The 24,658-nt window shown below is 47.5% G+C and overlaps 2 protein-coding genes across 5 annotated transcripts; one reads left to right on the top strand and one right to left on the bottom strand.

The window, feature by feature from the left end:
• The first annotated feature begins 30 nt into the window (after window positions 1–30).
• LOC101768351 (disease resistance protein RPP13) lies at window positions 31–6,769 on the top strand. Of its 3 annotated transcripts, XM_022829112.1 has the most exons (5): window positions 31–166; window positions 987–1,927; window positions 2,580–4,749; window positions 5,134–5,241; window positions 6,346–6,769. In XM_022829112.1, exons 2-3 carry the CDS (start codon window positions 1,155–1,157, stop codon window positions 4,693–4,695), a joined length of 2,889 nt encoding a protein of 962 aa, XP_022684847.1. In that variant the 5' UTR covers window positions 31–166; window positions 987–1,154; the 3' UTR covers window positions 4,696–4,749; window positions 5,134–5,241; window positions 6,346–6,769. The 3 variants fall into 3 exon arrangements, with proteins under 3 accessions (XP_022684847.1, XP_004979045.1, XP_012703838.1); XM_004978988.3 differs by lacking the exon at window positions 5,134–5,241; XM_012848384.2 differs by lacking the exons at window positions 31–166; window positions 5,134–5,241 and adding an exon at window positions 218–444.
• A 973-nt stretch (window positions 6,770–7,742) lies between these two features.
• Window positions 7,743–16,062, bottom strand: LOC101767283 (disease resistance protein RPM1). Of its 2 annotated transcripts, none has more exons than XM_004978986.3 (9): window positions 15,794–16,062; window positions 15,582–15,692; window positions 15,275–15,486; window positions 14,380–14,641; window positions 14,060–14,279; window positions 13,818–13,968; window positions 12,979–13,185; window positions 10,842–10,899; window positions 7,743–10,722 (listed from the first exon to the last, which is right to left on the bottom strand). In XM_004978986.3, the coding sequence occupies exons 3-9, from the start codon at window positions 15,386–15,388 to the stop codon at window positions 7,991–7,993; spliced, it is 3,744 nt and encodes a 1,247-aa protein (XP_004979043.1). In that variant the 5' UTR covers window positions 15,389–15,486; window positions 15,582–15,692; window positions 15,794–16,062; the 3' UTR covers window positions 7,743–7,990. The 2 variants fall into 2 exon arrangements, with proteins under 2 accessions (XP_004979043.1, XP_004979044.1); XM_004978987.3 differs by having other exon boundaries at window positions 15,582–15,662.
• Between the last annotated feature and the right edge of the window lie 8,596 nt (window positions 16,063–24,658).

Raw genomic sequence — 24,658 nt, 5'->3', positions numbered from 1 at the left:
TTCTTGTGTTCAGACTACAAATAGGAAAGAGAAAGAAGACAGGGGTATTGTTGTCTTTCGTTAAAAAATTAAGAAAAGAAAATAAATGAGTGCATCTCTCCCAAGTCCGGGTCAAAGTCTCCCCTCACCAGCGAGCTCGAGCAGCAGCCGGCCGCACAACAATCAGGTGCGTAATAGCGGACCCTTTCAATCGACCAGGCTTAACTAAACATCATGTATTCATATGTAGCTAGCCCGTCCAGGGTGAATTACTTCATATGCTTGTTTAGTTTGTCCTAGTCTGATTCTGGAAAATATCTGAGGTAGTGAGGTGTACTACTCTCTTCTGGAGTCTTATGCCTGTGTGCGGTGTGCCCAGACCGTTCATCTACATCCAGATCTTCAAGCTCATTATTTGGTCATCAGAGTTTCTATTTGGCAAGAAATCTCTGTCATTTTCCATAGGTTTGCATCTTTCCGAGGAACTAATAATGCCTTGATTTTTTTCCACAAAAGAAATTGAAGAAATTTTTTTCACTTGATTAGTTCACCATAGATTTTATTTAAAGATCTTGTAATACAACCCCTGTTCTTCAATATTTGACGTTGGCTTGAAGAAAGTTACATCAAGCTTTGAAGCAATCACTGAATCGCAGTTAGGAGTTCACAGTTGCAACTAAGCTCCACAAATCCTGCTCTCCTCCCCCTTCCACACTGCACTATTCCATCCTTACTACTGCATCTTTAGAAAAGTATAGTAGTTTTGATCCCCAGAGCTTTTTTGCGATGATCCATCCTTGTCACTGTACAATTTTTATTTTCAGGGGTTACAGTGTGAATATCAGTGTTTGTACATAAGCATCGGTACTGTAATAAAATCATTGGAAGTATTCGCTACATATAACCATTGCATTTCTGTGCTGGACTTAATACTAATTTAATATGGCTTCATACTTATGATATATTTAATGTAAAAGGTGCTGCTAACAACTGCAATTTACTGTCAGATGAAAAGCCAGATGTGGTCTCCTCTCCTGCTACAAGATGCTCCTTAAGGTCCATGTGCTCCATGTCTGTTTTATCCACCCAATTGTTACATTGCAACACAGGGAGCATTTTATCTCCTCACTAGGAAGTAGGAACCGTCAGTGCCTAGCTAACAACCATTGTGATCGATGAAGGACCCTGGCCTGTTGAGTGCATTTGTAGACAACCTCGTGTCGAGATTGTTCTCGCTGGTGGAGGAGAAATACAAGCTGTACAAGGGCTTTGAAGGAGATGTGACTTTCCTGATGAGAGAGCTTCCCATGATCACTAGTGCCATTGACGGGCAGCTCTTGGGGCAGGATGATCACATACTGCGTTTATCGGTTGAAGAATTGCGTCATGTAGCTCATGAAATGGAGGATTGTATAGACCACATCATGTATGATGCGTCTTGGGATCAGCAACCATGGTACTGTAAATATATGAAATCTGGGAGAAAGAGAAAATCACGCTCCCAGTTAGGCGAAGAGATGCAGCACCTTAGGTACAGACTGGAGGAAGCACTCCAGCGGCAGCAGAGGTATTCAGTGTCCCATTCATCCTCATCCCAGCTGGCACAATCATCCTGGGATCAGCATGTCCTTCCTGATGATCTGGTTGGCATCGATGCTCCCCTGGAGGAGCTTCTGGAGCAGTTGGCGGAAGCGGAGGGTCAACCTAAGCAGCTGAGGGTGATCTCCATAGTTGGGTTCTGCGGATTGGGGAAGACCATCCTTGCCCGGGAGTTGTACAACAGCGAGATTGGCAAGCAGTTTGAGGAAAGGGCATGGGTTTCTGGGACGCATGGGGATCCAGGGGAGCTCTTAAGTGAGATACTCCGTCAACTGAACAAGCCAGATCTGGTTACCTCCAATGTCAACCAGCTTAGTGCTGACCTTTGCAACTTCCTGAATAACAAGAGGTAGAAACTGTCTACCATCCTTTAGTAAAATGAAAATAGTACTCTACTCATTGCTCTGATTACTGAATGTTATCATCGAAATGAAATTCTTTCCGTAAATGGCAAACATAGATAGTCAGGAAAGACATCAGCTATGAGAAATGAAAGATTCAGATAGTTTCTCGTACAGAATATGTTGAGGATTCAGAAAAGATTCATGACTCAGTTGAACTACCTACAAAACACTTCGAATCTAATGTCTGAGACTTGTAGTATAAGGAGAAAAGAAAAGGAGACTTCTCTTTGGGAAGTGACATGTAGAAATATGTGCTCCCTATACTGGGTGAATGATAAGCCGAAAGAAAGTTCTAAAATAGCTAAGAAAACTAAAGGGATCCGCAAGAACTGCAAATCAGTTGCTAATTTGGGCCATATTGTATACTCCACGTGTGAATATGTCAATACTTAAAGCATATGTATGTTATTCTTTGAAAGCATATATCAGTAAACATCAGTTATTCCTTTAAACTACAGAAATTATATATATGTTATATATGTGATGCTCAATGCAGTCCAATAAGAAAACTGTTCTTTCTTCCTTGACCCATTAGTTTACTGTTGTTGCAGAATAACTCTTTGATAACTTTTATATCCTCATTTCTAAATATTCCAGGTACTTCATCGTAATTGATGGCATGAGGTCAGATCAATGGAGTATTGTAAAGTCTGCCTTCCCTCGAGATGTTAGCAGTAGAATAGTGGTGACAACAAAAATTCAGTCAGTAGCCAATACCTGCAGCTCTACCCACGGTTACATACACAAAATGAGAAGACTTGATGAGAAACACTCAAAGCAATTGTTTCTGAGAAATGCTTGTCCAGGGGAATATTCAGATTACTTGCAGCCTGATTCAGCAGCAATTTTAAATAAATGTGATGGTCAACCACTTGCTCTGACTACTGTCGGCCATTTTATGCGAAAAAAGAGTTGGCCGACAGGACAAGACTGCGAGGATGTGTGCAACAAGGCTCGTTTCTATGATCTGCAGAGCGGTGACGATACCTTGGACAGGATGCATCAGGTGTTGACCCATGACTATGCCAGCCTTCCAAGCCATGCCCTCAAAGCATGCTTTCTATATTTTGCTATGTTCCCTAGTAATCATCCAGTCAGGGCGAAAAGGATAAAGAGCCAATGGATAGCTGAGGGATTTCTGCAGCCAACAAATTTATGCAATGATCCAGCTGCTGAAAATTTTGAGAAGCTAATGAATCAGAACATCATCCAACCCATTAATGTAAGCATCAATACCAAAGTGAAAACTTGCAAAACTTATGGCATGATGCACGAGTTCATTACGCTCAAGTCTCTCTGTGAAAACTTCATTACTTTGTTTGATGGAGGGGAGCTCCAACCTAACCATGCCCGTCGCATTTCTCTCCATCATAACGGTATTACAGATGAAGCCAGTTTCAACATTGATCTATCTCTTGTCAGGTCTCTGATAGTATTTGGCAAGGCAGGTAAAGATATGTTGAATTTCAACAAGTACCAACTGCTGAGAGTCTTGGATCTTGAAGACTGTACAGACTTGCAAAACGATCATCTCAGAGAAGTATGCAACCTATTGCTTCTTAAATATCTGAGCCTAGGGGGCAATGTTACCAGCCTTCCCAAAGAGATAAAACAATTGAAGCTTTTGGAGACGCTCGACCTAAGGAGAACGAATGTAAAGATCCTTCCAACAGAAGTTATTCAACTTCCCTATTTAATTCACCTGTTTGGAAAATTTAAGCTTCGAGATAAAGCCATGCAAGATGAACTGCAGAAATTTCTGGCTTCAGGAAAATGTAAGTTGCAGACACTAGGAGGATTTCTCGTAGATGAAAGTGAAGGATTTGCAGAACTTATGGGGTATATGAAAAAAATGCGAAAGGTCAAGATCTGGTGTGAGTCATCTGCGACTAGTACTAAATTGACTACTCTTCAGAAGGCCATACAAGAGTTCATTCATGATGAAAAGGATGCAAGCAATGACCCTCGTTCATTGTCACTCTATTTTGATGGATGCTCTGAGGATTTTTTGAAAGATTTAAAGGCTCCCTGCTATCTTAGGTCACTGAAATTACAGGGCAGGTTACTAGAACTTCCTGGGTTTGTCACGGCACTGCGCCGACTCAGGGAGCTGTACCTTCAATCAACTAAAATGACAGCTGATCTTCTCACAGCTTTGACCAATTTGACGCATCTGCAGTACCTTAAGCTTATTGCAGATGAACTTGAAGAGATCCACATTAAGGACAAGGCATTGCCAAGGCTGCTCGGCCTATGTTTTGTGCTGCAGCGTCCAACATTTCCAAAGGTTGAAAAAGGTGCTTTGCCATTTCTTAAATCTCTTCAGCTGCTCTGTAAAGATATGAATGGCCTCTGTGGAATCCAGATCAATGGTTTCACACGACTGAGCGAAGTAATGCTTGATTGTAGAGTCACTGATGGTACTAAAGCAAACTGGGTGAGGGCGGCTAAGGAACATCCCAACAGGCCAATAGTTGTCCTCAAAAGGGCTATACCACCTAAGGTAGATCATGGAGGAGATTCCACTGCAGCAGGGAAAACTGAGAATGAGATTGTAGATTGTTCTGTTCTGTCAGAGGAACAGGTACAGGAGACTCACACCCAAATGCCACACGACGAAACAGATTCTGCTTTCAATAATATGGGACAGCAAGTGGTTTGTGCCGCTTTAACTGGTTCATCCATTGCTAACAATGGCCGAGTGGCTTCGTAGTTCTTCATTTCATACATGCATGACAAGGATTCTGATCCTTGTGGGAGCATGACGGTCAGCTTTCTTTCCCTTCTCTTTTTATTCTCATGTGCAGCCAATTTCCCTCCAGAAATATCTAATATACTATCTTTTGCAAAGTTAATCGGGTCAGTTCTCTCATATACATCTATCGACGTACCTATTTTACGGTACTTAGCTCGAATTTGCTCTGTTCAGATGTCAGAGGTACTTTCGTAGCATGCCACATGCAGATACCAACCAGCCATAGGGCTGCAAAGTGCACACATTTAGTGCTTGCAATATTGTGTGACCAACTATGCCCAACTTCACATAGGATTCGTGCAATTCATTTATCATAAAGTTTTTGTACCTTTAGGGATATCGGCCTCACCTTTACAGAAACAAATAAAACACTAACACTAAGTACCTGTTTGGCAGAGCTCCAGCTCGGAAAAAACAGCTCCAGATCCAGCTAGCTCCACCATAGAGCTGCTCCACCGTAATACCATAGAGCTGCTCCACCGTAATCTGAAATCTCAAAAAACGGTTGGTACAGCTCCACTCTTGTCTTTGTCTCACTGGCAATTTGGACCCATGCATCAGAATTAAAAAAAAAGAAAAAACGTCTTCTTCGCGGCGAGTGTGACCTCCCCACACCTCCGCTACCTTCCCTGCCGCGCCTGTGGACCCGCCGCCCTCCTGCGCTCCGGCGGCAAGGGCGAGCAGGGGCGGGCGGGGCTACGACGGGGCGGGCTACGACGGTAGGGGCGGGCGGGGCAACGGCGGGGCGAGCTCTGGCGGCAGGGGCGGGTGGGGCTCCAGCGGCAAGGGCGGGTGGGGCTCCGGCGAGGCGGGCTCCGGTGGTAGGGGCGGGCGGGGCTCCAGTGGCAGGGGCGGGCAGACGCGAGCAGGGGCAGACGGGGCTCTAGCGGGCGGGGCGAGCAGAGGCGAGCGGGGCTCTGGCGGGCAGAGCGAGCATGGCGGGCGGGGCGAGCAGAGGCGAGCGGGGCTCTGGCGGGCGGGGCTTCTGGCGGGCGGAGCGAGCATGGCGGGCGGGGCGAGCATTGGCGGGCGGGGCTCTGGTGGCGGGGCGAGCAGAGGCGAGCGGGGCTCTGGGCGGGCGGAGCGAGCATGGCGGGCGGAGCGAGCATGGCGAGCGGGGGCGAGCAGGGGCTGGCGGCAGCTCTGGCGGGCAGGGGCGGGCGGCGCTCCCGCGGGCAGGGGCGGACAACGACGGAAGAGAAGGACGGCAGCGTGTCGCACGGAGAAGAAGAAAAGGAAATTGAACGAACCGGTTATTTTCCACTAATGAGTGGCAGTGGTGGGTAATTTTCTCCAACTCCACCAAATCCATGGATCTGGGGGTAGATCTACCGTTTTCGTGGAGCAGCTCTACGGTGGAGTTGCTGGAGCTAAAACTGTTTGGCTGAAAAAATTAGGAGAAGAGCTGTTTTTGAGGATCTGGAGCTACGTGGAGCTCTGCCAAACAGGTCCTAACTCTAAAATTAGTAAATTTTTGCAGCTACCTGAATTAGCACAAGGCAATAACTGCAAATTAAAGATAAGTGAAAATAAAAATTTAAAATTGATCCACGTACCTCTACCCAAAGATAGGTCGCCATGGTTTATGATGCCCTTTTTTTTTTGCAGCAAAAGCTGAAGCATTCAGTGGAGGATTCTTGTCAGTTGGTAGAGTTACTACATAATTTGGTTCGTCAGACTACTGTGAAGAATATTTCAAGGCGGTCAATCTCAAGTCATAAAATTTCCTTCCTTAATGATCATTGAAGTATCTTATCATTCCATTGTCTAAATTACTCCACTCTTGAGTTATAGATACAATACTTTTTCCATCGTATTTGAATTCAGTCATAGCCTCATAGGTTGCAAGTGTTGTATCATTTTCTTGTAAACCAGGATTCTTTCCTGCACCTTTCTGTATGTCTACATGTTTTCCCCCATTTAGAATCTGTATTAAAGTGAACATAGTTCGTTTGATAATTATGCTATCCAAGATGTCAATGAACATATGACATTTGGAAACCTGAGGCCTACTACGGATTATTACTTCATACACACAACGTAATGACGGGTAATGGAATGCAAATGCACTGTTGTTTGCTGGTACGTCAACGGATTTCTTAGGAGATTTGTTCAGTTCGTTTGGGAGATGGTTTCAGTTCAATAATAGCGTTTGATTGGAAAAAACGCAAAAGGAATACACAGAGGGAGATGGAAGTGGGCGATCACCTGAGTTCTGATCCAAACCAAAGTTCAGTGGTGGGAGGGGTCGGCCGGTCGAGTAGTAGGACCTCGCCTTCCCGCTCTTCAACCATGGGTTTCATCGACTCCAGCGGGCAGCGGCGGCGGCGCGATGAGGTATGCTTGGCCGCTTGCCGTTCCAGATCCCTGCAGTCGATCGCATCGGCTCCGCACCACCAGGACGTACAACGCCAGAGTTTCCGGCCGGCGGCGGCGGAGCCATCATCGGGACAAAGGGAGGGGCCACAGCGGATCGGAGCGATCGACGGCGTCTTGATCAGAAGAGGACCAATGTAGTCCCTTACAATGTGGGATCTCATCTGATTGCACCCGAAACGCCCAATCAAACGGCTTAGATATTTGGCGTCATGTAAATATTATTACGAGAGTTCCCCTAACAAACCATCATCTTTTATAAGAAAAACAAAAAGGAAGACAACACGTAGAAAGGTCTTCCAACTGTTTTTGCAAAGTCTTAATTGATTGTGATTTACATAATGTCTTTATTGATGAATAAATCTACCAAAAGGAACTTATTTTTTTATAAAGTATGTGTTTTAGTGCCCAAATGTTTTATTCTTCTACGAGATCATTTACTTTATAACATGAACTCAAACAATTCTCTTAACTTGGCCATTTGAAGTTAGCACATCTCATTTATTCATGGCACTATTTCCTTAGAATGCAAGTAATAAACATGCTATCACAACTTTGATTCTATTGCGGAAGCTCATCTACATGGTCTCTAAAAAGACGTAAAGAATGTGCTAAAGGTCACAGAAAGCTCAGGAAATATCATGGGAAATATAAAAGTTAAATACAAAAGGGAAGTGTTCTTGAACAAAAGTAGTATTCCTAAAGCAACTGAACCAACACACAGCACATGCATGGGTGTTTCAATGTACAATAAAAAAAATCAAAAGGAAGAATTCATGGCTTATTGGAATAAAAAGGGATAAAGTGCCCAACAAATACAGTTCTGAGCAGACACGTCATACAAGCATGCCAATGGAGAATTTACCATCTAGGTTTCCTAGATACGAATCTCTGGAACATGCTGCATCTTCTGGTGCATCCCACTGGTTTGCCACAGAGTTTTAAACTCATCGTGCAGGTACAGCAGCCAAAGCCTCTTCAGAGAAAGAAGCAACTCGATGCCTTGAGGAACCTTATCCAGCTGTGCTAGGGACACAATGTAAAGACCTTCAATACGTGGAAGAGCACCATCTTCGATTTCCATCTGCTTGACATCCGGCATTCGCTTCAAGACGAGCTTCTTCAGGTGAGGAAAGCACCCAGCAGAAAGAACCAAAGTGCTTGCACTATTCACCCTGTTAAGACTTAAATAGGTGAGATTTGGCACGTGTGGAGCGAGCACACCCAGTGGATCTTCTCCAAGCTGACACCAGCTTAACGCTAAATATTTGAGATGTTCCCCATGATTGCGAAATATCGGATACCTCAGTGTCCCAGAAGTCCACTGGCCCCTTACAATTAACCTGTGGAGCTTTGTGGAAATCGGATCAAGGGCTTGGAGGCAGAGTGTCTCGTTCAGATCTCTTGCAGAGATAAGCAGGCTGGAAAGAAGTGGCATCGTCGATAGGGTCGCAAAAAGGTTTGCACAATCAGAAACACTTACATTGTCTATCCATATGCTTCTGAGCTGCATCAGTTTCTTCAGCTGCACAAACAAGTCTTTGCTCACTTGCACTGTCTCTAGAGTCTGCAGTTCTTCCAGGTTCGACAGCCCTTTAGGTGATTCGACTCCGATAAAATATCTGAAATCTGACTGCTTTTCGTCAACTAACCTGTCAGCCAAAAGGTGCCTCAACTTCTTAACATTAACAATACCTCGTGGTAGTTTCTCTATTTGGGTTTGCTTGATGTCCAGAGTGTGGAGATTGGAGAGCTTCTCAATGGACTCTGGGAGTGACTTGACATTGGTGCGCCTTAACCCAATGTACCGCAGATTAAAGAGATTCCCTATAAATGTGGGCACCTCGGTGATATTAGAATCTTGCAGCTCTAGAACAGTCAAGTGCTTTGATTCACACAAAATTGAGGATAACAAATAAGGGGTGGACGAAATCATTCCATGAGCCACAAGGCTTCTAAGACGTGGAAATTTAACCTTAAGTGAAATATTAACTTTCCACCTACATAATGACAATCGGCGAACATGTGGGTCCACCTGTATTATTGCTTCATAATCATTTGCAGAACCAAACTTTTCTTCTTTGGCAACGGAGAGTGCCAGATCCCGCATAAGACCATGCATCTTGCAAGTGCTAACCCTTCCGAGCTCATCATAGTCCACAACTTCAAGCATATTGCGGTGAATCAGTTCCATGAGATTTACCTCAGCCACCTCCTCTGGTGTATTCTTTTCTCTGCTCAGAACAAAGCCTTCTGCAACCCACAGCCGCACGAGGCTTTCTCGTGACATGGGGTAGTCTTCAGGGAACAAGCTGCAGTACAAAAAGCAATTTCTGAGGTCTCCAGATAGAGCATGATAGCTTAGGTTTAATATTGCTCTGACATGATCATTTGCTGACAACTCACTCCTTAGCTGATTATATGTTTGATTCCAAATGTTTATTCGTGGTCTTGATGACAAAAAGCTGCCTATAGTAACAATTGCCAGCGGCAGGCCATGACACCTATCCACTATAGATTTAGCAATTTTCTCAAACTCCTTGGGGCATTTGTGGTCCTTCTTGTTGTGAAAAGCCCTTCTGCAGAAAAGGTCAAATGCATCAGGGCCATCCAATGGTTCTAGCTCAAGGTGGTGGTCCAATGAAGCGATGGCTCCAACATGATCCTTTCGTGTAGTAATGATAATACGACTTGCTTGGTGATTCTGGAAAGCATCATGTATTTTGAAGTATACCTCTTGCTCCCAGACATCATCTAATACAATCAAACATTTTCTATTTTGGAGTTTTTTCTTTATTTCTGCCTTCAAGTCGTGTACATCCATTTTGTCAATTTCTGATGGTACTGGTGGTACCATGTCCTCAATCTTCCAGAGTAGCTTTCTCAACAGAGCGTCTGCCGGGCAGATCTGTGACACAACAATCCAAGCATGCACAGGGAAGTTGACCTTTTCTCGTTCATAAAGATTTGTTACCAGGGTAGATTTTCCCAACCCACCCATACCCGAAACTGTTATCACGGTGCTATCCAGCTCATCCGAGTACAGCCATCCAGACAGCAATTTTCTATTTTTTACAATTCCTACTAGTTCTTCATCTTTGACAAAATCTTGGAAACCATCTTGGGACCGCTGCCTTTCAATCACGGCAAGTTTGTCAGGAACAAGCTGGGAATGCTGCAACCACTGATCCTTCATCAGAATAACTTGGTTAATCTCCTCTTCTATATCAGCTATCTCATCTGTAATTGCGCTGAAAACAATGGCATAATGGGTGCCCTTGATGAAGTACTTCTTCAGGAACCCTTCTTGCATCAGTTGAAAAACATGGTATGAGTATTTGTCTACTACATCTTCAACACGGTAAGCCACCTTCCGGACCTCCCCGATCCAATTATTGACAGGCTCATCTGTGAGGTAGTCTGTGCCGATCTCTTGTATAGTATCACTCATTGATGTCAATTTCATCCTTATTTGATCGACTTTCCGTGGCAGTTCCTTCAGAGCTTGAACTTTTTCAGACAGCTTATTTATAACAACCTTGGAGGTTTCATCTCCTAAAATGGAACCAATCTTCGTGACAGCAAGGATTACCGCTCCAGCCGATTGTACTGAACAACACAATTACACCAACACACAGCATGCTACATTATATCAATATCAAACTTCAATAAAAATAAATTAAATATTTAGTAAATGAAGGGATCTAAAAAAATGTAACATTACTAACATTGATATGGCCTGCCCAGGATGCCACTAGATAAGAATCTGGATTCTTCAAAGTAACCCTGTCAATAAAAACAATTGGCAAATCTTAGGAAAATGGTGTTTGCTCATCCTACGAAATATAGTAAAAATTACATTGTGGATTTTGCTCCGGCGCTCCTTTAAAAAAAATAGCACGGATCCTAAAGCTAATTAATTTAATTTTGGCACATTGTTAGTGATTTTGCACAGACGGACGTCTACTGATCTAATCATGTTTCGTCGTGGTTCATTCCTTCGCATAGGAGACGGTGGCTAATTCCAGAGACGTCGGCCTCTCGTTTATATCTGCACAGGCTGTGCATGGCTGCTTAACTTAAGCCCTGTTTGGATAGGGGTGTTAAAGTTTAATGCTCCACTTTTAACACTTTTTTAACATATGCCCATCCAAACAGATGTGTTAAAAGAGTTTGTTAAACTTTAACACTCCCAATTTTATAAAGAGGATGTTAAACTGTTAAAAGTGATCCCCTAGTGAGTTTTAATACCCTCAATTCCTTGGTTGCCCCTCTCTATCTCCTCCGCTGCCCCCAATTCCCTGGTCGCCCCATCGCGTCTGTCCTGCCGCCAGCTACTCCCGCATTGCATCCTCCCCTCCTGCCGCCAGCTCCCCCAGCCGTCCATCCTTCCCGGCCGCCATCACCGCCCACAAGTCCTCCCATCCCCGCTAGCCCTTTCTCCCCTCCCGGCACCATCCCCATCCGCATCTCCTCCGCCGGCCCCGACTCCTCCGCCTGGCCCCGCCGCCTCCGCGTCGGCGTGCCTCACCTCGTGCTCGCCATCCTCGACGACCCGTCCGTGACACGCGTCATGTGCGAGGCCTCCTTCTCCAGCACAACAGTCAAGGCCGCCATGCTCAGGTTCCTCTCCGATCCGACGGCCCCCGATTCAGCTCCTCCGCGTCGGCATGCCTCACCTCGTGCTCGCCATCCTCGACGACCCGTCCATGGCGCGCGTCATGCGCGAGGCCTCCTTCTCTAGCATGGCAGTCAAGGCCGCCATGCTCAGGTCCCTCTCCGATCTGGCGGCCCCTGATTCAGCTCCTCCGCCAGGCCCCGCCACCTCCACCCGGCCATGCCCATCCGGTGGCCCTCTCCACCAGATACACCTGCTGGTCTGTGGCCGCCGCTGAGAGCCACGTCGCGGACGCCGAGTCCCTGAGCGCGTCGGGCATGGGGTCGCAGGCCGTCCACCCACCGCCCTCGTGGACCTCCACTACCACTTCGTCCTCACCCTCGGCCAGCGGGAGGCGGCACGCGCCGCCAAGCGCGACGACGCGGTTGCCCACCGCGGCGAACATTGGGTCGACGCGCCACACGCGGGGGGCCACCACGGCGGAGGAGCGGCGGTGCGGCGGCCATTGAGGAGCTCCACCGGGATCTGGCCGTGCGGCATCGGCAGCGCTTGGCCGTGCGGGAGCCGCGGGGCCGGGGGATTCGGCGGTAAAGGAAGAAGTTGAGGAGGGGCAAAGAAGAGAAGAGAAAGGAGGAGTAATTGAGGGGCAATGGTGTCAATTCCAACCTTTGGTGTTAAAATTTAACAGACCATCCAAACATCCCACATGTGTTAAACTTTAACACCTCGTTAAACTTTAACATACTCATACTGTATCCCAACAGAACCTTACTGTTTTCGTCTTGTATTCTACGATTGCAAGGGCCGTGGCTGATATCTCATCGACTTGTGTCGGTATGAATTCACATGATGGCATACTCTGGGATCTGTTGTAGACTTATTTTATATCAGAAAACTAAGGTGCTGTTTGGTTGGGAAATTAAACTGCAGTTCTAACGCGCGCACACACCTCTAGTTAGAATTACAGCATACACAAAATTAACAGTGGCAAGAAACAGAGACATTAATATACTGAGAGTCATATGAGTATTTTGCTCACTTTTATATCCGATATATGCATATTTCCGACACAAATCAAGCAATTTATTTTCCCTGTTTACAACTTAAATATTTAAAAACATAGTGAAAGTTGCCATGTGGACGTATAAAGAGCCAAGTATATATTTTCGACCACTGGTAATATTTAGGGACAAATAAACTATGGGTTTTATATTTTTTACATATATAAGATGAATGATAGGTTGTACCTTTTTAATTGACAACTGCGTGTCAATTTTAACAGTTTCCATCTCATCTAATTTGCTGATAATATCCTCCATTGTAGGCCTTTCATGACGCTTCTTCTTCTTGCAGTTTATTGCAATTTCCATACATCTTTTCACTTGTTTGCAATCCGCTTCAAGTGACGCATACTCTGGGATCTCTTCTAGACTTCTTTTCCAGTTGTCATGTACCTTTGAAGTTAAAACACAGAGTAAAACAAGTACAAGGGCGGTTAATATTATGGAATTTAGTACTCCGCCCTATTGCAAATACATGTTGTTTTGTTTTGAATATAGGAATTGATTGTAACAGTAAATCGTTATGACCTGTCACGTTTATATGGGCTCGTGCACTATAATGAACTTTAGAGTTCTGACCAAATGTGATGAGTGAAATAATAACCACAACATGTAGAGTCCACAGTGTGATTTACAGAAAGATCTCCCTTGAATCTAAAGTGGTTGAAAGCTGATGGAGTGACACTCTACTTGCATGCATCTGCTATTAAATGGTGATAAATTCATGGATATTGTTCCAACAGGACTATCAACATGGCGTGCTGCCAACTTTATATACAATAAGAATCTCCAAAACGAAGTGTTAGAGTATATTTGGTAGTTGTAGATATACGTGTTGTAGACTGCCATATGTATCTGGAGGAGTCTTGCCCCACAAATCTTGTACTTAATATGTACCAGCCGAGAGGCTCAATGCAATAACAATCGATCCATTATACGTAACCCGCTTAAGATTATTTAAATTATTCTTACATGTTCTAGTATCTAAGAGGCTTATAAATTAAGATTAATTAAATTATTCTTACATGTTCAATAAATTCTTGGGGCTCCATGTCAGCAAAATCAGAGAAGCTTGTAACACCAGTGATTATCTGCATAATTATAACACCTAAACTATATATGTCATATTCCCTGGAGATTATTTGATTGTCAATGAACTCTGGAGGCAAGTATCCACTGCAGCAGAACATAAATGACATAGCAAAGTGAGACTAAGGAATAACTACAATTTAGCAGATCAAAAGTTCACATGAGACAATAATCTTACACTGTCCCTAGAGGCGTCATTGTCCTTTTGGTGTTCCCTTCACCAATGAGCCTAGATAAACCGAAATCGGCGATTTTTGGCAACATCTTCTCATCTAGCAGTATATTATCAGGTTTTAAGTCAAGATGGAAAATGGGAATCTTGTGAAGGTACTGTAGACCCTCGCAGATTCCCTTAATTATTTTGTAGCGTATGGGCCAATTCTTGCTAAGACATCCACCTACAAGAACAAACATAATATTCTCAATATACATAATGCAAAGAATATTTTTATTCACATGTCCGAAATAATATTACGCAATAACACATGAGCACCTTACCTGAAAGAAACTTGCGAAGGCTTCCATTGGGCACATACTCAAGACATAGTGCCCTGCGTATCCTATAGCAAAGTATTAATTTTCCTTTGTGCTCAATAATTTCTTCCTCAGGTTCATCGCAGAACCCCAACAATTGTACAATATTAGGATGCTTGAGCTTCTTAAGGTTTCCAAATTCATTTTGGAACTGCTGGTCACTGATCTCAGGCGTGAAATAACGAAGCAGCTTCACAGCAACCTCTTCTCCATCATCAAGCAGCCCCTATTAAACACCTTCTTTAATTACACATAATAATTTTGTTTTTTCTATGCTGATATATAGTAACAGAGAATTATAAATGAAAATGAATACGATTAGCTCGGTTCCTTTTGCACACATCCTCATATAACCGATGTTAAGACAATAAACAACAATATCATCCAACATTCACTACTACAGATAGTCTCAAGGCCACCAATGACTGTTTTGCTTTCAAAACTAAGTATCTGTGGCAAGGTTTAGACATAAAAACCATTTGCGATATATTTTGTAATACTTTCTGTGATATGAGCTCATTGCAAATTGTTCTTTTATTTAAAACTGCTAATGATAAGGTCTAGAAACAGAAACCATCTTTGATATATTTTCCACATATGTTTTTCTGGAGACATTCCCATGGCTCAAAGGACACCTATGCAACAAATAGAGCTTTGGATTATAAACTACACTTTTAATTATACCATGACCCTGGTTCAAATGTTAGCTTGGCAAGAAGAGATATTTAGTTTAAAGGTTTACCCACAATCACTGTAAGAGATAGAAGGAGGTCAGAGATTATGAATGTAAATAAATTTAAAAACATCGTATGTTTTACAACGAACATTACAAAGGAGATTTTTAATTTAATAGGGGTACCTTAAACACACGTCCAAATGTACCGCGTCCAAGTTCATCTGCAAAATTATTTGTAATCTCTTTAACTAGTGAGTATTGTAGCTTCCTTGGATGGTCATCTGTCCAACCCTTCATGGCGTTATTCTTCTACATCAAGACTAGCAGCCTTGTACAGGTACTACCAAGAAAACCTTCTCTTCAATTCGTTTCCTACCACTTCCTATCAAATCAATCTTTTGAAAAAAAAAGAAAGAACGAAATTAGAAAGAAACACGAAACCAATTACCAATAGATGCAAAAGTAGTAGAGTTTTGTGATGAAACCATACTGGATGTTGGGGATGCCATGGCAGTAGAAGCAGATCTCTCTGCGATGAAAGTTGCCAAACCGATTTGATAGATCTCACAGCCTCACAGGACGTTCACAAAAAAGAAATAAACTGAAGCAGTTGTGGAGGATCATATGTATACCCAGAGAAAGGAATTCAGAGTTCAGCCTTGTCTTTCAATTAAGCGGGAATTCAGAGAAGCAAGTACGCACCTGCTAGTCGTCTTGCAGCTGCAGCCGGAGCTCACCGTACCAGTGTGAGGAGGGCTGCAGTGAGATGCAACTCAATAATGCAGTGAACCAGCCGTTCCTTGATGCTCCTTGCCACTTTATTCCATTCCTTGTTTTTTATTATTAATCTATTCTTCGTTCCGTATCATGTAGCCTTGGATTGGCACCACAGATGCAAAACTAGGGAATTAGAAACAAAAGTGGCTCTGCTTATAGAGTTCTGGGGTTGACAAAGTTCTGTCTGATTATTTGGACTATGCCATCTCGTGACTAGGCCAAACTCCAATAATGGCTACCAAACAAAATATTATAATTATGTACGTAACAAAAAGACAGAAGCAAGGCTGAGACTGGTAGACCCACAAAAGAAAGAAATCAAACCTTGGCCATTCCCTACCGACGTGAGCAGGGGCGGATTCAGAACGGGGTTGCGCCCCGGGCTGAGCTGTTGAATCACACCTAAAATAGTCTAATTTTGTCTCCTAAACCTCATTTTGTTAGGCTAAACAACACATAGGTTAAAGGGACTCCATGGTCTCGCCCCGGGCTGCAGCCCGGGCAGCCCGGGCCCTGGATCCGCCCCTGGACGTGAGGCATTGTTTTATGTTGCCCAATTAAAATAAATGTAGAAGAGATAATGAAAATGATAGCTTGCTAAAAGACCAGAAAACCCCTCCCACGGTCACACCTCAATTTCTTTTATTTTTTCCAGTAATGAGGTTTCCACTTGGTGTGCCAGCCTCTTTGGCATGAATTGGGCGAGTTATGCTTGGCATGATAAATTCGAGCCACTATGGCCGTCAGATGCTGTTGATGGATCTGGTGGTGGCCGAGGAGATAGTGGAGCCCGTAGAGGAGTTGTGGCTGGTAAAGAGGGCTCGTTTTTTTTTTTTTTTTTTTTGAAAAAGAACTTCATTCAAGAGCTAAAAGCAGTGTACATGGGTGAGGGTCAGGTGACCCAATTGTACAGAAAGAAGTGCTGAGAGAGCAGCACAAGCAGGATCATGTCTTGGTTTTGTACAAACAGGATTGAGCTGTGTATAAGAAGATGAAGTCCTAGCTTTTTGACAGCAAGAAGATGGGCTGCCTGGTTTTGAACCCTCGAAATTTTTGTAACCTGCAAATCCACATCAAGACCGTGTTGCTGGCATTGAGAAATCCAAGGACGAAGCTTCCATGAAGCCTCCAGGAATGGACTCTGAATGTATTTAACTGCCTGGAGGCAATCAGACACCAGCGCTGGTCCGGGGCTCGTTGGTGCCAGCAAGCTTTGACAAAAAATTGTGACGACAGAGGCGAGGGAGGCGGTTGGTGCCAGCGAGCTTTGACAGGTATTGCTGAAGTCTGATGCGCGTACAAAATTTATGCCAAACACTTCGCTTTGTTTTCTTGTGTTCAGACTACAAATAGGAAAGAGAAAGAAGACAGGGGTATTGTTGTCTTTCGTTAAAAAATTAAGAAAAGAAAACAAATGAGTGCATCTCTCCCAAGTCCGGGTCAAAGTCTTCCCCCACCAGCGAGCTCGAGCAGCAGCCGGCCGCACAAACTGTTTAGTCCCTGTGTCACATCGAACAATACTTTAGTCCCTGTATCACGTCGAATACGATACTAATTAGAATTAGTATTAAATATAGATTATTTACAAAACTAATTGCATAAATGAAGATTAATTCGCAAGATTAATCTGTTAAGTTTAATTAGTTCATGATTTGACCATGCGATGTTACAGTAAATATGTGCTAATTATGGATTAATTAGGCTTAATAGATACATCTCGCGAATTACCAACGGCTTATGCAATTAGTTTTATAATTAGATCACGTTTAGTCTTTTTAATTGGTATCCAAATATCCGATGTGACCTGAACTAAAAATTAGTCCATGGATCCAAACACTCCCAGTCTAATTCTGGAAAAGCTCTGAGGTAGTAAGGTGTACTACTCTCTTCTAAAGTCTTATGCCTGTGTGCGGTGTGCCCGGTGCTGTTCATCTACATCCAGATCTTCAAGCTTATTATTTGGTCATCAGAGTTTTTATTTGCCAAGAAATCTCTGTCATTTTCTGTAGGTTTGCATCTTTCCGAGGAAATAATAATGCGCTGATTTTTTTCCACAAGAAATTGAAGAAATTTTTTTCACTTGATTAGTTCACCATAGATTTATTTTAAATATCTTGTAATACAACCCCAGTTCTTCAATATTTGACGTTGGCTTGAAGAAATTTACATCATGCTTTGAAGCAATCACTGAATCGCAGTTAGGAGTTTACAGTTGCAACTAAGCTCCACAAATCCTGCTCTCCTCCCCCTTCCACACTGCACTATTCCACCTTACTACTGCATCTTTAGAAAAGTATAGTAGTTTTGATCCCTATAGCTTTTCTGCAATGATCCATCCTTGTCACTGTACAATTTTTATTTTCAGGGGTTACAGTGTGAATATCAGTGTTTCTACATAAGCATCGGCACTGTAATAAAATCATTGGAAGTATTGACTACATATAACCATTGCATTTCTGTGCTGGACTTAATACTAATTTAATATGGCTTCATACTTATGATATATTTAATGTAAAAAGTGCTGCTAACAACTGCAATTTACTGTCAGAGGAAAAGCCAGATGTGGTCTCCTCCCCTGCTACAAGATGCTCCTTAAGGTCCATGTGCTCCATGTCTGTTTTATCCACCCCATTGTTACATTGCAAGACAGGGAGCACTTTATCTCCTCACTAGGAAGTAGGAACCGTCAGTGCCTAGCTAACAACCATTGTGATCGATGGAGGACCCTGGCCTGTTGAGTGCATTTGTAGACAACCTCGTGTCGAGATTGTTCTCGCTGGTGGAGGAGAAATACAAGCTGTACAAGGGCTTTGAAGGAGATGTGACTTTCCTGATGAGAGAGCTTCCCATGATCACTAGTGCCATTGACGGGCAGCTCTTGGGGCAGGATGATCACATACTGCGTTTATCGGTTGAAGAATTGCGTCATGTAGCTCATGAAATGGAGGATTGTATAGACCACATCATGTATGATGCGTCTTGGGATCAGCAACCATGGTACTCTAAATATATGAAATCTGGGAGAAAGAGAAAATCACGTTCCTAGTTAGGCGAAGAGATGCAGCACCTTAGGTACAGACTGGAGGAAGCACTCCAGCGGCAGCAGAGGTATTCAGTGTCCCATTCATCCTCATCCAGCTGGCACAATCATCCTGGGATCAGCATGTCCTTCCTGGTGATCTGGTTGGCATCGATGCTCCCCTGGAGGAGCTTCTGGAGCAGTTGGCGGAAGCGGAGGGTCAACCTAAGCAGCTGAGGGTGATCTCCATAGTTGGGTTCTCTGGATTGGGGAAGACCATCCTTGCCCGGGAGTTGTACAACAGCGAGATTGGCAAGCAGTTTGAGGAAAGGGCATGGGTTTATGGGACGCATGGGGATCCAGGGGAGCTCTTAAGTGAGATACTCCGTCAACTGAACAAGCCAGATCTGGTTACCTCCAATGTCAATCAGCTTAGTGCGGTGGATAAGTCTTGCTGCTGGTCTTCAAGGATCAGCTGTTGTACTGGTCCTGCTGGTCTTCAAGGATCAGCTGCTGTACTTGGTCTTGTGCTGCTGGTCCTTGTGGGAGTGCAGCTGTTTTTGACTGGAGGACAATGGGGCTGCAGCATATGCTTGCTGCAGCACCACTTTGTTGACTACTTTTAGGGTAGGACAGTCCTAGACATCTTAGACTAGATAGGACAGCATCAAAGTACAATATCAAAGGCATCTTAGACTAGTATATGCCTTGATGCTTGGCTGGTTGGCTGCTAGGCCAGCTATAAATATGTATCCTCAACACTTGGTTGGACATGGTATTGTGGAAAGAAAACTCAGAAAATTGCCCCAACTCTTCCTAGTGCCATCCTCTCGATGAGAGTTACAGTTCAGATCCTAACAACTGGTATCAGAGCCGTACTATCCTGTAACTTGAACATCTCCTGCTCACATCCCTCCCCAGCCACCCTTCGTCCCCAGCCGGTAGCAGAAACACCGGTTGTCCCTGTTCACTCCTCTCCTCCTACGCAGACGAGCAGCAGCTCCTTCGGAAGTAGCCTCTTCCCCACGTAGCCCCCCGGTGGCGTGCCATGTCCGTAGGACAGTCTCAGCACTCAGTCGCCTCGAGCGCGCGGCGTCGGTAGGAGGCCGAGCTCGCTGCGGCAGAGGAGCGTACCCGAGTGGCGGCAGAGACCGCTGTGGTGGCGGCAAGGGCGTCGAGGCTGGTGGCAGCGGAGCTGGCTGCAGCGAGGGCGGAAGCGGAAGCGGCGGCGGCGGCAGATGTCGCACGTGCGGCGGCAGCGGAGCTCGAGACTCTACGTGGTGGTAGCATCAGCAGCGCTACCTCTGCCGATGGCGATACCGACGTAGAGCTCGTGCTAGCAAGGGAGGCGACGCAGGAACGGGCGGTGCAGTGGGCAGTCGTGCACCCACGCGGGCGCGGCGGCGGCAGCCTAGATGGGCGTGCACGCGCCGGCGGCGCTCCCGGCGGGGGCGCGTGCGACGACCGTGTTCCTGGCGGACATGGTGGCCGCGACCCCCAGGGCGACCCACACATCGATCTCGCACTGGAGGCCCAGCGATTGCGGGAGAGGGCTGCCCAGCTGGAGGCTGAGATGGAGTTCGATCGGCGGCGCGGCGGCCGGGTCGACGGAGAGCGCGGCCCTTACAGGGAGCGCAGCTCTCCCGTCCCGGACCGCCGTCATGGTCGCCACGGGGCCCAGGCTGTTGTCAGGGAAGTCGGCCCCGTGGTGGGTGGCCTACCCTCACCAAGACCAACTACGTCGAGTGGGTCGCGGTGATGAGAGTGAGGCTATAGGTGCGGCACATGTGGGAGGCAGTCCGGTACGGTGACGTCGACTACGATGAGGATCGACGGGCGCTGGATGCCCTCATCGCTGCAGTCTCGCTCGAGATGCAGTTCTTGCTTTCCCAGAAGCGGACTGCCAAAGAGGCTTAGGACGCTATCACTGCGGCACGCATCGGCAGCGACCGCGCCCGCAAGTCTACACTGCAGGCACTTCGCAAGGAATGGGAGAACCTGGCCTTCAAGCCAGGTGAGGACGTTGATGGCTTTGCTCTTCATCTCAACACTCTGTTGTAGAAGATGGTGCAGTACGGCGACGACACCTACGGATAGAGAGCTGTCAAGAAGCTCCTCCGCTGCGTACCTGAGAAGTACAAGCAGATCGCTCGCTCGATCGAGTCTCTGCTAGACCTCTCCAGGATGTCGATTGAGGAGGCGATAGGCCGCCTCAAGGTCGTCGACAGCGACGAGTCACAGCCTCCCTCAAGGCCTGTCATCATTGGCGAGAAGCTCCATTGCACTCAAGAGCAGTGGGAGGCCCGCCAAGGTGATAGGACGAAGGGGGAGCCTTCTTTCTCGACAGGCAGCTGCAGGCGCGGCAAGCCACGCAAGGCGCCCAAGGCACGAGGAGGCGCCGAGGGCGGCACGCGAGGACGCGCTTAGGGTGGTGCTGGCGGCGTGCGAGGAGGTGCCTCGGGTGGTGCCGCTGGCGAGCACACGCCGCCACGAGACGACGCGTGCCGCAACTGTGGCAAGCTTGGCCATTAGGCCAAGGACTATCAATAGCCAAGACGCGGCCAGGCTCACGTCGCACTAGCGGAGGAGGAGGAGCCGGCTCTGCTCCTGGCACATGCAAGCATCGAGCTAACTCCAGCGGCATCGGCCGCAGCGGTTCTCCTCCACCTTGACGAGCCGAGGGCACACGCCTTCCTCAGCGATGGCTCCAGCAACGATAAGACTGAGGGGTGGTGCCTCGACACCGGCGCTACCCAGCACATGACTGGTCGGCGGGAGTTCTTCACCGAGCTTGACTCTAGCGTCTGAGGCACCGTCAAGTTTGGGGATGCCTCCGGCGTAGAGATCAAGGGCGTCGGCTCCGTCATCTTCACCGTCGAGTCTGGAGAGCACAGGCTACTCACCGGAGTGTACTACATCCCCACGCCGAGAAACTCTATCATCAGCTTGGGACAGCTGGAAGAGAACGGTTCATGCGTGGTGATCGACGACGGAGTCATGAAGATTTGGGACCGTCGTCGTCGCCTTCTTGCCAAGGTAACCAGAGGCGCAAATCGACTCTACATCCTTAATGTGCAGGTGGCACAACCCTGCTGCCTCGCTACTCATTAGGATGACAAGGCGTGGCAGTGGCACGAGCGCTTCGGGCACCTTCACTTCGAGGCCCTGAAGCGGCTCAATGCCAAGGAGATGGTGCGAGGCCTACCATGTCTCGATCACGTGGAGCAGTTCTGCGATGTCTGTGTGTTGACAAAGCAGAGGCGGCTCCCCTTTCCCCAGCACGCGAGCTTCCAAGCCAAGGAGTGGCTCGAGCTTATGCACGGGGACTTGTGTGGCCCGGTGACACCGGCCACACCCGGAGGACGACGCTACTTCTTGCTGCTCGTCGACGACCTCTCCCGCTACATGTGGGTGATGGTCCTTGGCAGCAAGGGGGAGGCTGCGAACGCCATCAGGCGCACGCAGGCTGCTGCGGAGGCGGAGTGCGGCCGCAAGCTGCGCGTGCTGCGCACTGACAACGGCGGCGAATTCATGGCGGCTGAGTTCGCGTCGTACTACGCTGATGAGGGCATTCAGCGCCACTACTCCGTGCCGTACAGCCCGCAGCAGAATGGCATCGTCGAGCAGCACAACCAGATGGTTGTCGGGATGACTCAGGCCCTCCTCAAGCAGATAGGGATGCCGGCTGTTCTCTGGGGAGAGACGGTGGTGACGGCTGTCTATATCCTCAACCGCTCACCCACCAAGGTGCTCGACGGCAGGACGCCATACGAGGCTTGGCATGGGTCCAAGCCGGCGGTGTCCCACCTGCGGGTCTTCAGTTGCCTCGCGTTTGCCAAGGAGCTTGGCCACATCGGCAAGCTTGACAACAGGAGCACTCCAGGAGTGTTCATCGGCTACGCGGAGGGTTTGAAGGCCTACCGCATTCTCGACCCGGAGACACAGCGTGTGCGCACAGCGCGCGATGTTGTGTTCGACGAAGGGTGAGGATGGGCGTGGGACAAGGCGGTGGACGACAGCTTGACTCCGACGTACGACAACTTCAGTGTCGAGTACATCCACTTTGAGGAAGCTGGGGGAGTAGGCAGCTCTTCTTCGCCGAGTGTGCCTACCCCAATCCCTGAACCTCCACCGACTCCGATGCCTGCTACTCCGGCAGCGCCACGCTCTCCAGCCGCGACTTTGGCTGCGACGAGATTCTCGCCGGCACCACCACAGCCGGCGACGCCACGTATTCCAGCACTGACGGCCATCCCTCCGGGCACGTTTACTCCGACACCAGCTCATGTCAAGCACAGCCCGGTGGAGTTCGCTACTCCGCTCTCTCACGACGAGGAGCGCATCGACGTGTACCACGACGGCGAGCAGTTGCGGTACCGTACGATGGAAGATCTCCTCGGCGACCAGCCGGTGCCAGGACTGGTGCCTCACAACCTGGAGGCACAGTTGCACCTTGTGTGCGATGATGGCGAGCCTCGATCTTTCGCGGAGGCCGAGAGACACGCGGCATGGCACGCCGCGATGCAGTCGGAGATGGACGTGGTTGAGAAGAACCGCACCTGGGAGCTTGCTGACCTCCCTCGTGGCCACCGTGCGATTAAGTGGGTGTTCAAGCTGAAGAGGGATGAAGCCGGTGCCATCGTCAAGCAGAAAGCTCGCTTGGTAGCACGTGGGTTCGTGCAGCAAGAGGGGATCGACTTCGACGATGCTTTCGCCCCCGTGGCACGGATGGAGTCCGTGCGACTCCTCCTTGCGATGGCCACCCAGGAAGGCTGGCGCGTTCATCATATGGACGTCAAGTCGGCGTTTCTTAACGACGACTTGAAGGAGGAGGTCTACGTGCACCAGCTGCCGGGTTTTGCGATCCCCAACAAGGAAGGCAAGGTGCTACGCTTGCGCAAGGCCCTCTATGGCCTGCGGCAGGCATCGAGGGCGTGGAATGCCAAGTTGGATTCCACGCTCAAAGGGATGGGCTTCGAGCAAAGCCCGCACAAGGCGGCCATCTACTGGCGGGGCACTGGAGAAAATGCCTTGCTGGTAGGTGTCTACGTCGACGACTTGGTGATCATAGGCACCAAGGATGCGGAGGTGGCGGCGTTCAAGGAAGAAATGAAGGCCACCTCCCAGATGAGTGATCTAGGGCCTCTCTCCTTCTACCTGGGGATCGAGGTGCACCAGGATGATTCCGGGATCACGCTTCGACAGACCGCCTACGCCAAGCGCGTCGTGGAGCTAGCCGGGCTCACCAACTGCAACCCAGCTCTCACTCCGATGGAGGAGAGGCTGAAGCTGAGCCGCGACAGCACGACGGAGGAGGTAGATCCTACGCAGTACTGGCATCTTGTGCGGAGCCTTCACTACCTCGCCCACACACGACCGGACTTGGCATTCTCCGTCGGCTACGTCAGTCGGTTCATGCAGCGACCGACGATGGAGCACCAGTAGGCCGTGAAGAGGATCGTCCGCTATGTTGCGGGGACCCTCGACCATGATCTCTTCTACCCGAGGTGTCCCGGGGCGGCACACTTCGTCGGGTACAGCGACAGCGACCACGCCGGCGACATCGACACTAGCAAGAGCACGAGCGGGATTCTCTTCTTCCTCAGCAAGTGCCTCATTAGCTGGCAGTCGGTCAAGCAGCAGGTGGTGGCGCTGTCCAGCTGCGAGGCCAAGTACATAGCGGCCTCCATTGCTTCGACTCAGGCGCTTTGGCTTGCCCGACTGCTCGGTGATCTCCTTGGCAGAGACACTAGAGCGGTGGAGCTTAGGGT

This window comes from Setaria italica, chromosome VIII, assembly GCF_000263155.2.
Source record: "Setaria italica strain Yugu1 chromosome VIII, Setaria_italica_v2.0, whole genome shotgun sequence".
Lineage (NCBI taxonomy): Eukaryota > Viridiplantae > Streptophyta > Magnoliopsida > Poales > Poaceae > Setaria > Setaria italica.
The sequence above is the reverse complement of the archived record's forward strand: the minus strand, read 5'-3'. Positions and strand labels throughout refer to the sequence as shown.

What these genes read in the sequence shown, in the direction of transcription:
- LOC101768351 (XM_004978988.3), top strand. Translation starts at nt 1,155, where the DNA reads ATGAAGGACCCTGGCCTGTTGAGTGCATTTGTAGACAACCTCGTGTCG. An exon ending in AACTTCCTGAATAACAAGAG is followed by an intron (nt 1,928 to 2,579) that starts GTAGAAACTGTC and finishes TAAATATTCCAG; the next exon opens with GTACTTCATCGTAATTGATG.
- LOC101767283 (XM_004978986.3), bottom strand. Translation starts at nt 15,388, where the DNA reads ATGAAGGGTTGGACAGATGACCATCCAAGGAAGCTACAATACTCACTA. An exon ending in CCTTCGCAAGTTTCTTTCAG is followed by an intron (nt 14,280 to 14,379) that starts GTAAGGTGCTCA and finishes TTGTTCTTGTAG; the next exon opens with GTGGATGTCTTAGCAAGAAT. An exon ending in ATGACGCCTCTAGGGACAGT is followed by an intron (nt 13,969 to 14,059) that starts GTAAGATTATTG and finishes GTTCTGCTGCAG; the next exon opens with TGGATACTTGCCTCCAGAGT.